We start from the raw sequence: 12,930 nt of genomic DNA on the forward strand, positions 1-12,930 counted from the left end.
TTGTTTTTGAGGAAAAAATTGAAGGTGCCAAAAGAAAATTTTAACAGCTCTTTGTTTTTTTTAGAAGTAAAATATATCTACTTTATTTGTATGATCATACAAAGCAGATGGCATCACATGTAATCCTAGCCTACATACAACCACAGCATTAGGTTCATTTTATTTAATCTATCATTACTTTAAATTTTAGACTGAAACAGTTTGTTTCTATTAATTCTGTTGACCGTCACTTCAGTTAGTTTGCCGACAAGTATTTCCTGTTTTATGAACAGTATCCTTGAACTTCACACAACTGACACAATGTGCATTTCTAGCTGTTTATAACCTTAGTTTAATTTAGTTCACTTTAACACCCTAGCTTGCGTTCTTTCCATTTTTCTAAGAACAATGACCTTTAGCAATAGATGGTTATACACTGGTTGCAGCGTTGTTGTTTTTTTCGCTTGCTTTGTTTTAAAAGTCAATAACTTCTTTCTGATTTAAACAGAAGAATCACTGGAATGAATTACAGTTCACAAAACTGAATAAAAAGTTGACTTACGGGCCATAACTAGTTCCAATACGCATCCAATTAGTATAAGAAAAACAACTTTCTTCATGTCCTTTCCACTCACACTGCAAACAGCTTACAGGTGCTGTGCTATCGCATTAAATTTTCTTAGAATTGCATCAAGCTTTGAACTCTGTAAAAAAAAGGTCAACAGCCATTTTCAGGCAAGTCAGTATTCATTTTAGTGACACTGTTTCAAGGGACATTGCATGCCACCACAAAACACAGTTGCAAGACCGTATACCTATTCTGGCAAATTATATCTGTAACTTTGATATTGTTTTTCTATCACTATCTTCAAAAGAAACCTACATTATTTTTACACAACAGTTTGCTATGGAGTGAAAACTTTCTTTGGGAAGGAAGGGGTTGTTGGCTGTCTCGCACTACGGTAAGATCATGGCTGTACAATTGTGGAATTTTTGTTACGACATGTCATTTGCTAACTGCTATTTGCCATGTGCTTACTGATTTTTGCCAATTGTTAGCTGGCACTTGCCGTCTGCTAACTACCAATTGTTATTGAAGAAGACTGCCATTTGACATTCGGTAATTGATATATATTCTGTCTACCTTTTGGTCTAAGATCACAAAACCTCACCCATGATTTAGGCAAGTATACAAGACGAGTTTCAAGGCCCTATTAAAAAGTAATGGTCAGTATGTAATTACATCAAGTTTTAACAAAACTGGCAAACAATCAGCAACGCATGTATTTTAACTGTCAAAAACTTCTTTTGAAATAGCAACTGGCACTTAGCAAAAAAAAAAAGCACCTGACATGTCGTAACCAGAATTCAAAATAGAACAAGGTAAAAGTAGTCCAACATTATATAACGTTTTTATGTATTGAGTTTTCCTTGTTTGTAAAGTTATAAATATAACTTTTGAGTTTAAATGCCTAGATAAGTTTTACATATGTACAAGAAGTAAAAGAACATTAAAATTTACAATACATAGTTACGAATGTTTTAAGGTTTCGATGGAGGCCTTGAGAAACAAAATCAAACAACACCAAATATAGTAAAGAAGAGTTGTTTGACATGAAAATTGAACAGCATGTAAAAAAATGTATATTACTTTACGAAAAAAGTGTCAGTATAGATATAAACATTGAATTCCCGGAAAAGGGCTGCTAAAGGGGCTCCACTTTCCCGACAATTAAACGCCTTTAAAAACTCATTTATTTCAAAGAACTGTTACACATGTTTGTTTTGATGCATTTGCAATAGCGTGCGAGTGGTGAAATTTCACGTAACAAGTGGGGGAACATAGTTTTCAGCAATTGTTTATCTTTTTTCTTTTACAAATGGCATTCATTTTCAAAGGGAGACAACTTTTTCTCAAAGATTAGTTAAAATAATCGGAAAAAGTTGTTTCCCTTTGAAAATGAATGCCATTTGTACTTAAATAATCGGGAAACAGTTGTTTCCCTTTGAAAATGAATGTCATTTGTAAGAAATAAAGATTTAAACAATTGCTGGAAAAAATGTGTTCCCAAATTGTTATGCGAAATTTCACCATCGCACGCTATTGCAAATTTCATCAAAACAAACATGTGTAACTGTTCTTTGAAAAAAGGTGAGTTTTTAAAGGCGTTTAACTGTCTGGAAGTGGAGCCCCTTTAGGCAGCCCTTTTCCGGAATTCAATGTTTATATCAGTATACTGACACTTTTTTCGTTAAAATAATATACATGTTTTACATGCTGTTCAATTTTATGTCAAACAACTCTTTTTTCTATGATTTGGTGTTGTTTGATTTTTGTTTCTCAAGGCCTCCATCGAAACCTTAAGGTTTCAAAGTAAGCTGTTGATTAACTGTAACTCGCATCTAAATAAATCCTACTTCCAGCTGTGTTGCAAACATTTCATCAATTAGCAAAAACGGAATAAATGCAAAGAGACAGTTAACTTGTCAATACAGTCTCTATTAAAAGTTTTATATTTATCAAGTATAACACAAACTATTCCATTTCGTTACATAGGTATCATGTACACTTGACATTTTCTGAACACCTATAAATCGAAACAATATATACCTACTTTTAATACATACAAAGTAAAGAGATGCTGACCTATTATAAACAAGCAAATTCGATGAATTGGAATCCCCCGCCGAAAGGGTCAGAGTTGAGGAATGGCAAAAAAATATATTCAGCAAAAGTTAAGAATGTTACCAAGAAGCAAATAATTTCATTAGTCAAAATCAAATTAAAAGAAATTGAATGGTTTGTTTGGGTGGGGGGTGGGGGGGATACAACAGTTTACATGTTGATTATAAATATTGATAGAAAACGAAAAATGAAAAAAAAACGAAAAATGAAAAAAAAAAAAAAAAAAAAAAATAGGGGGGCGGGGGGAGTGGTGAGGGGGAGGGGGGTGGGTGACCAAGGTAAGGTGGTGACCAGGTGTAGGTTTCACAACATCACATGGTTTATAATAAATGTCCATGGAAAAGAAATGAAAGAAGTTTAATGATATTCTTCCAATTGGTTGGTTTGTTATGTACAGATCTGTGGATTTTTAAACAATTAAAGGGCAATAACTATATGGAAAATTGGACCAATCGAAAAAAACTTGAAGAGCATCATCGCGTATCTTGGTTCATGTCTATTTCAAGTTTGATGAAATTCTACCTGCTAGTTTCTGAGAAATGGCTGCAGACAGACATTTTTCATTAAATCAAGGGCAATAACTCTGAGGGAAATTGCCTATCAAAAAAAAAAACTTGACGGGGCATCAGCACCCGTATCTTGGTTCATTTTATTTCAAATTTGATGAAATTCTACCCGTTAGTTACTGAGAAATGGCTGCAGACGGACATTTTTATTAAATCAAGGGCAATAACTCTGAGGGAAATTGACCAACAAAAAAAAAACTTGACGGGCATTTATCGCAGTTTGTTGGTCCATGTTTATTTCAAGTTTCATGAAATTCTACCACGTAGTTACTGAGAAATGGCTGCGGACGGACGGACGGACGGACGGACTGACGGACGGACAACGCCATTTCAATACGCCCTCCCGATTTCATCGGCGGGGGATAAAAAAAGATAATAAGATTTTTCAGACCATATCAATTACTGGTACATGTATACGTAACAACTGTAAAAACCAATTCATTACTGAACCAAAGTGATATTTACATAATGTGGCATTATGAAATCATAAAAAAGGAAGGGCCCAACGATGGATCATTGTGGCATTGGCTTAAATAAAACATGAAACCACTTCGTGTACTGTCTAGGGCGTTAAAGATACATACTAAACATAAATTCATATTAAAAAAAAAAAAGAAAAAAAAAGGAGTATCTAGTATGTAAACATAAAATATACACGCTTATGTGTTTAATCAGCCATGTGTGTTAGGTTAATGTAGAACACAGTATATATGTGAACTACATATATACACTGAATTTTTTAACAAGTGACTGTTTTACATGACATTCAACTGAGAAAGTTCTTTAACACAGTAAATATATTAAGCCGAGTTGAATCCATCTGATGAGAAGCGAGTGTATAAAAATAAACGACTTTAAACAATGCAAGATATGCACTGAATGAGGTCATGAAATATGCATCCAATTACATTGCTAGTACGTACATGTATGCATGACTCTCTTCCAGTCTTCTGTTTCTTTAGGTAGTGTTGACTGACATCCACATCGGCTTAAAAAAAAGCTAACAAAATGGACTGAAAATGTATATATTCAAATATTTGAATTATAATTTTCATATAGCAATAATGTTATTTTGATATCACACGTACATGCTAGCTATACTGTCCTTTACTGATCCAAATGGAGTATACTTATCCAAGGGAGGTAATCCGCTTAAAGGTGAACATGAATATAGGGCACTGGCGCGTAGCTGGAACTTAAATAATTAAATGGTAAGCTGAGGTTGTATACGGGGATTTGGAAACGTGCTATCACCACCAAGATTTTATTTCTTGGCGATAACGGCACATAGTAAATGTTGGCGTAGAGTTATTTCAAGCAAAACAGTAAACAAAAACATTGTTTTTTTCTTATTTAAAAACAAAACAAAATGTATTACTTTACCAGACATGCATGCATGTGAAATAAGATCAGCATGAAGCCAGAAGTGCAATTAGTATGTTTTTTTTTGTTGTTTCTAAAGCTCAGCAAGCCTCGGGTGGATAAACGTTTCTCCAACTTGGCGGGTAAACTTAAGAAAGACAGTAACCTAATATTCCCGATCTATTGTCGCTTTAAAATAATTTCTTAAACTGAAACAAAGTTAGGTCTTATTCCAAAATCAGTTACTTACAATGCTTTGTTGTATAATACTGCACAATGCATACAATTAAACGAGAAGGAGACGCCTACATTATATATATATAATATATATATATCTTAAACTTTTATATCAAAACGTAAGATATTCAAGATGGTTTTATCAAACAAGATGAAGTATTCATTAATTATGACTTCTCTTTCCGCAGACGTACATGTTGTTGCAGTAGCAATTTTCTGTTTTGTAGCAATGCTTCATTAATGTGTTTCTCAGATGTATGCTTGCAGACGACTTAGCTCTGAAGTTTTAATGACAACATGTTAAAATTGTTTTATTGACGCTGATGTCTTATCGAATAAAACTTATCACACAAAACATGGATTTAAATTGGGTCATCATGTGAATTAAAACGACAAGTATAAGCAACTTATTATATACTTTATTGAATAGTAAGTATAAAATGTATAAGAATAGGTAACAGTTTTAAAGGTACTGACCACCATATCCTGGCAAAAAATTATCTTTCTTTAAAACAAATTATTAAAGTTTCGTCATATTATGAACATTTTAACATGCGCTTTTGTTTCTAAACTATCTTAAAGACCCACCACGACCTAGTAGCTTTCTACTCCCTTATGAACTTCATGAAAATCATTCTGATAATACTGTCATAATACAGCTATACAAAGAAGGTGGAAGGTGGAGAATTTAGGACCTTCCTGAATTAATATGTTTTCGCAACTTCGTCTGCAATTTTATTCAGTCAATCTCTTTTCAGTACAGTCATAAAACATAGATATATAACCATTATACACTGCAGAAACAGAGTATGGTCTAGTCTAAATTCAACTTGATACAGCCAGTTCTGTGTATACTGCTACATTATTTTAATAAAAAGTTTGTTGTCTTGGCCTTATATGTAGCACAGTCAAATAGATACTTGTTTTTCTCAATGTTTGCATGATGAAAATGTCTAATTACAATCACAGTAATGTAAAAGGATACAGTTATTATGTGGCGCGTCTTTAAAAATGTCAAATCAATAAAATACCATGCCCGAGTCAGGAATCGAATTCGGTCGCAGCGGCAATAAACATTATTCTGCGGTCTTGACCAATACATCACAGAGGAATTTATACTTTACCGGCGTTAAAAATAAAACATTTATTACGGCAGTTTACAGCCAGTACCACGTTACAAACGCATTTTGAATGGAAACATTAATAGAAACAACTTATTCTAATGAATATCCATAGCTTATAATCTCTCAGTAACTAAATTTCATGGCCTTTTAAGAAAAACGGCAATACATTTCTGATACCTATAATAATTCCCTTCGTCTTTTGTCGTACGATCTGGAAGTCAGTATCTTTAAGAAGCAATAAAATACTGAAGCAATAATTTTATGTTGTAAAGAATAATAATAAAATAACAATATCAATAAAAAGTAACCTGATATGTACGTAATATATTTGCAAATGTAAATGAAATAATGTTACATATATGTAAAAGAAAACAAATCACCGGTTTAATATCAATGCACTGTGACTATTATCATTATTATTAGCACTCTTTTCGTTCAAAAGTGCTTTATAGAATAATTTACAAACAATGCAAATGCGCATTCAACACAAAAATGCACTTCACATTAACAACAACAACAACAACAACAACAACAAATACTTTTATTGCACATCATCATTCACATGACTTTGGCAACGAACATTACAAACAAAATAAATATTACAAACATAAAATGCATCATATATTATATAATACGAAACATTTGTCATAGACAACGTGGTCGCATACTCCTAAGTATTTTGAATTTAAATATAATCATTTAGATCTATATGTATAATAAGGTATCACGATCTGTAAAGGAAGGTTTACCATATAATTACATGTTAAACATAATAGTTTTATTCTAATAACTTATACAGATATACATGTTTACAAATATATAACTATGATCTGAAAAACATGCAGGATTCACAAGTACCACACTTGTTCGAAACGAAATAACAAGAATGACATGTGAACATGCATATAATAGCAAAATATCTCACTGTTGTATGTCTTGTGTAATACAAGACAGACACGCAGAGATATACGTATTATAACTAAAGCGTTATGTACGTATTACCAGAACAGAAGAACGTGAACTTTATTACTTATTAATCTGTGTTATTTCTAAGCTTATATGCAGCTTTTAAAAATTTTCCAAACTTAACAATGGTTCTCTGATTTTTTGTTTTCATAAGTGTAATAAACTTTTCAATTGTTGGCCAATTCATACAATATTTTGGTAAAAACATTTTTCTTAGCTCTCTATATTTAGGACAACACATAATAAAATGGTACTCAGTTTCAACTAAATTGGTACAATTTTGACATGTTCTATTATTTCTTTCTACACCATTATATCTCCCTGTTTCTATAGCTAAACGATGAGATGATAAACGAAAACATGTGATTAATCTCCTTAGGTGATCATTTTCGCAAAAAGTCAAATAATTTTCAAGACCAAATGATGTTTTACTTTTTATATAATACTCTAGTTTTGTACAGCTGTCTATGGAGGCACGCCATTCTTGAGTAAACTGGTCTTTCAATCGTTGTTTTAACATAGGAAATAACTGGCCATCGATATCGTTCTGATAGAAAATATACCCAATACCTAATTCGTCTAGAAACTTTTTCACAGATTTAACCCATGGTAAACAATTGGTTCCATTCACATGTTCTCTTTCATTTATGAATATTTTGTACATGATAGACTGTTTATTTTTCATAATTTTAAACCAGTATTTTATTACTCTTTCTTTACACATAACTGACAAAGAATATCTACCTAGCTCTCCTAGGACAGCCATATTTGATGTCTGAGTTTTTACCCCTAGTATTCTTTTGCAAAATTTCATGTGTATTTTTTCTATATCTTTTACATTATATACTCCCCATATTTCTGCACAGTATAGAAGAATAGGCATAACCATTCGGTCAAACAGTAAAAGCTTAGTTTTAACGTCCATTTTTACCCTTGAAAAAATTGAATAAAGACCGTTCAAAGCTCTCAATGCCTGATCGGATAATGTTGAGATAGCTTCTGTAAAATTACCGTTACGGGTAAATTTTATCCCAAGGTAACAAAATGAATCAACAATTTCTAACGATTCGTTATTTACAAAGAATTGTACATTAGGTTGCAATCTCTTGTTATTAAAAATACAAATTTTTGTTTTATTTATATTGATTTTCAATCCCCATTTTAGTGAATACATATAAAGACTATCAATCTGAGCCTGTAGGCTCTCTGGCGTAGTTGTGAATAATAACATATCATCTGCAAATAAAAGCATATACATACATAGTTGGTTTAAGTCGGTTTCCGTCAATGCATTAAAATTCATATTACATGTGACGTCATTCACGTAAAGGAGAAAGAGAATCGGAGAAAGGGGTTCTCCTTGTTTAAGGCCCAAAGAGACGTCAAAGAACTCTGACAGTGTCGTAAAATTTCTGACACATGCTGTTACCTGTGCATACATTGAATTCATGATTTTCAACATTTTAGAACTTAATCCAATATGTGTAAGTTTATACCATAAAGCTTCCCTATTTACAGTGTCAAATGCCTTTTCATAGTCTACAAAACAACAATGTAAAGATTAACAAAAACCATGAAATTCAATGTAAAACATACAGATAAAACAAGACAAACATGCATACATATTTAAAAGTAAGGAAGTAAGTGACTCTTGGATAAAATTCTATTCTATGCTGTGTTATGAAAGTATAAAATGTATTGGTAGTAGTGTTTGTAAAATGTAAAATTTTATTATATCGATCAATGATCACTTCTAAAATGTACAATGAACTTAGTACTGAGAATGTTTTGATACAAATATTCATTGAGTATAACAAAACGTTACATACAAGTGAGGCTTTTCTTGCGTGCATGAGAGTACAATTTCTTAGAATATAGGTACTTCATCATGTTAATTAGTCCAAAATCATTGAATGCCTATTTCAGATAAGCTATTTTGATAGTGAAGGCAGCAGCATGTCATTACTGGTGTAAAATCTCATTACTGGTGTAAAATCTAAGGAGATAATCTCATAGATGTCATACTGTTTTTGTTTTACCTCCCGAAAGAGTCTAGTATTTTCATTGATTAAAATGTGGTCACGTGTTGACCTTCCATATTTCTGTGGAGTGTCAGTAGAATTTCATGTCTGCGGTCGATAAAATAAGTGGTCGATAGAACCAATTAATTAAAGAGTTTGTTAACCTTTAGCCTGCTGGCAGCAAGTGATTCTGCCTTTGTAACCAGTGCAAACCGTGCAGGCTGATCAGGGTCTACACTGTTCACTATTCAGTCAGTAAATTTTCAGTGAACACCCCTTCGAATAATAAATGGTACTGCTCAAATTCAATGATGGAACAGTCCATTATAGAAATTTAGCAGGGCAAGGGTTAATGACCCTCCATGGTAAATATGTGAGGTCAGTATGATTGTTTCCTTGGAGGATCACTAACAAAGCAACTAATTAATAATCTAATAACGTAGTTGTGACAGGGTTATTATATGTTTTTAAGCTTATAATGTTTTATCAATCCATCATGATTGTAGAGGCACCATATTTATTAAAGTGAAAATCTTTAATTCAAGATTATACTTTAGAAATGTTGCAAATATGTTACCGAAGCAAATCAAGCATAAGTGATTGTGTAAGATCATAAGACTAGCAGGAAACTGTATTGAGCAACATATTCCTCTAGATAGTTTCATGCAGCTATTTGGAATTATTCTTTCATATAAACCTTACAATGAAAAATATGTAAAAAAACAAAACAAACATCATTCAATTTTCAACCAGAAAGCATTTAGTTTTCAGCAGAAAGCATTGCACTTGGTTGTTATATCCTATAAAAATCAAGGACTAAAATCCAAAGAATAAAGTTGAAAAATTGTGTGAATTTACATATCATTCTGTTCCATCTTATCCTTAAGACTTTCATGAATTGCGACTTTATTCTGCCAGGTCCAGATGTAAACTATACATCATTCTAAAGTATTTTTCCATTGTAAAAAAGTGACAAAACCACAAGTTAAAAGCAAACGCTTCAATAAAAACAATACAAAATATTTGCTTGGAAAAATGCTTTTGTGCAAAACAATTCAAAAATTAAGAAATAATATATTTTATTTAGTGATTTGTCGCTGAATAAAATCATTGTTTTGAGTTCAGATGCGAAGAAATTATATAATGAGGGCGCAGCCCGAGTGGTATATATATATTAATACGCATCTGAACGCAAACAATGATTTTATTCAAAGCAAATCACTAAATGAGACGATTATTCGTTCTAACTTACAAGTTTAAGTACATCTGACGCTTCTTAAATTGCTTTTACGTTGGTTCTTCAGCGCGCCTATGCGTCTGACGCTTTGATAAATAAGTTGAACGTCAGAAATGAATGTGTTATAAACAACAGTTCAGCCTTTTTGTTTAATTGAAAGATTTCTGTGTGTTAAATAAAGATATCTAGTTTTTGATGTCAATGATTGTCTTTACAGTGAAAATATCCTTCCAACATTGATTTTAACGATAAATTCAAAAACAACCCCTAGTCTATCATAATCCTCTGTAATAATGTGTAATATCACTAGTCTTATATCTGAAGAGAAATCAAGGAAAACCGTGTTACGGAAAAATGCGTATTAAATAATTGCAAATAGTGCAACCCTCATCAGATCACCGCTGAAAATTGTGACAACAATAACAAGCTTCTAAAACATTTACAAAATGCAATTAGAAATCATAAGACACAAAACATTTTTATATTATCTCTTTTTACATATGAAAACACATGGATGAACTTTGCTTCAGTCAAATATGGACACATGTACACATCTTTATTGTTTCAGGCACAATACGGCCATTAATTACTTATCTTAATAAATATTCATAAATGTATGAGGAACACGGGTGTATTCTGAACTCACTGAAGACCTGACAAATCTCTTGAGTACTCGTATTCTATTGGCAGTCATGAATTACAAAGAAACATTACTTTACGACACTTTCATACGATGGCGGGAGATCTTCATCAATAAGTGGCGGTGCTGTAATAGATAACAAATTGCCAATTATTTGCTTCGAAATAAATTGTGAAAGAAAACTCAAAAAGTAATGAGACAAAGTTTGAGTCCAGTATCAACAAATTAGACAGTTGTAGTAATAATATCTAATTTAGCATATGGCTACGAACAATTATGTATTTGAGTTTTAACCTTTTTTTCACGGAAAAAATTAAAGTATTGTCAATTCTCATTAATCTATAACCTAACCCAGATTATACATCTGGATTGCAAATATGACATTAACAGTACAAAACTATTTTGCTTAGAAGATAACTTAAGGCCAATAATAGTGCTTGCCTCAAAAAATGGATAGACAATCATCCAAGAACATTTCGTTTGAATCAATGTCAATACAATCAAGCGGCATCGACAAGAAGAGTTTAAATTTCGAAGCATAAGGAACACTGACACTCCCTGACGATAGTGTTCTAGATCCAATGTTTGAACATATGGCTAAGCGGGGGTGAGACCGAAATTTTGAAGTCACAAGTATCAACAAATTGGACAGGTTAGTAAGTAAAATAATATATCGAATCAATTAGCACACTGGCATACCGAAAACAGTAAGTATTTGTAATTCTAACTTTTTTATCACTGCAGAAAATTAAAAGTATCGAATATCTCATTTATCTATCAACTGACTCCAGATTATACAATCTGGATTTGCAAATAATGACATTCTAATTGTACTAAAACTAATTCTGATTAGAAAGAAGAAGGCAATAATAGTGCTTGATCGCTCAAAATATGGATAAAAAGTCATCCACCCTAATCGATGTGGGTTCGAGCCTCACTCGGGGTGTTGAATTCTTCATGTGAGGATGCCATCCAGCTGGCTTACGGAAGGTCGGTGGTTTGTACCCGGGTGCCCGCTCGTGATGAAATAATGCACGGAGGGGCACCTGGGGTCTTCCTCCACCATTAAAGCTTGAAAGTCGCCATATGACCTATCATGTGTCGGTGCGACGTTAAATCCAATAAAAAAAAAGTCATCCAAGAAACATTTCCGTTGAACTGCAATACAATCAAGCGGCAATTTCTGACAAGAAGAGTTGTTTAAAATTTACTATATGCATAAGGAAACGTGACTACTTCCTCTGACAGATAGGTGTTTTAGGATTCCAAATGATTTGAACAATATTGGCCGAGGTTCAACACGGAAACATTTCTATGAAAGTATTGAAGTCAGACAAGCGATTACGGACATGATGTTGTTAAAAGACGTGGTCTATATTCAGCTTAGGCGGCCATTTTTGATGTATCAGAAAAGAATGAACATTCTCCAAACTGTGCCACCCATGAAACATTTCTGTAAAATTATTTTATGGGCTTGTATCTTACACGCGACACCTTGTTTTTATTATTTCGAAACATCGATTTTGAAGCAAGTTCTACGACTTATATTAAAGTACTCTCGACAAATTATTCCTAATGCAATCCATGGCCATGACGGTTTAAGAGAAGCCAGTTTCGTTTTCAATGCTGATCGTCATGCAAAGGAGATACTGATACTATTTTTACGTCTTTGGTATGATGCGGCCGGAGATCGAACTCCGGTCTCCAAACATCGAAGTGGACGCTCTACCACTAGGCTATCGAAACGTTTAAACTTGTCCTTGGCACGCGACCTTCCGTCTTTTGAATAGAGAATATTTGTGTAGGTTAAATTGAGTATTTTCAATCCATGAAATAACAAGAGCTACGCAATGCGGAGCAATATACATCCAAATGTATGCGCCCTGCACGTCGTCTCGATGTCGTCAACATTTGTGTCAAGTTTCTTTGAAATCCTTCAAGGGGTTCAATAGTTACAGAGCGGACACGAAACAAACTCATATGACCGTGGACCCTTGACCTTGAAGCGAGCCATCCAAAACATGCGCTCTGCACGTTGTCTCGATGTGGTTAATTTTTGTCAAATTTCTTCGAAATCCTTCAAGGGGTTCAACAGCTACAGAGCAGATACGA

The 12,930-nt window shown here is 33.1% G+C and overlaps 1 protein-coding gene across 5 annotated transcripts in view; it reads right to left on the bottom strand.

Annotated features, from left to right (window-relative positions):
• Positions 1–60: 60 nt before the first annotated feature.
• LOC123528438 (uncharacterized) overlaps positions 61–12,930 on the bottom strand; it is a 28,897-nt gene continuing 16,027 nt past the window's right edge. For 4 of the 5 annotated variants that reach the window (XM_053522140.1, XM_053522143.1, XM_053522139.1 and 1 more), the window contains 2 exons: positions 4,155–4,244; positions 61–683 (listed from right to left, as the gene is read on the bottom strand). In XM_053522140.1, the coding sequence (XP_053378115.1) occupies positions 682–683; positions 4,155–4,244 (92 nt within the window). In that variant the 3' untranslated portion in view covers positions 61–681. Of the gene's footprint in view, positions 684–4,154; positions 4,245–10,401; positions 10,945–12,930 lie in introns of those variants that run through there. The other variant, XM_053522142.1, reaches the window with a different exon arrangement.

The sequence above is a fragment of the Mercenaria mercenaria genome, chromosome 13 (genome assembly GCF_021730395.1).
Source record: "Mercenaria mercenaria strain notata chromosome 13, MADL_Memer_1, whole genome shotgun sequence".
In the NCBI taxonomy this organism is placed as follows: domain Eukaryota; kingdom Metazoa; phylum Mollusca; class Bivalvia; order Venerida; family Veneridae; genus Mercenaria; species Mercenaria mercenaria.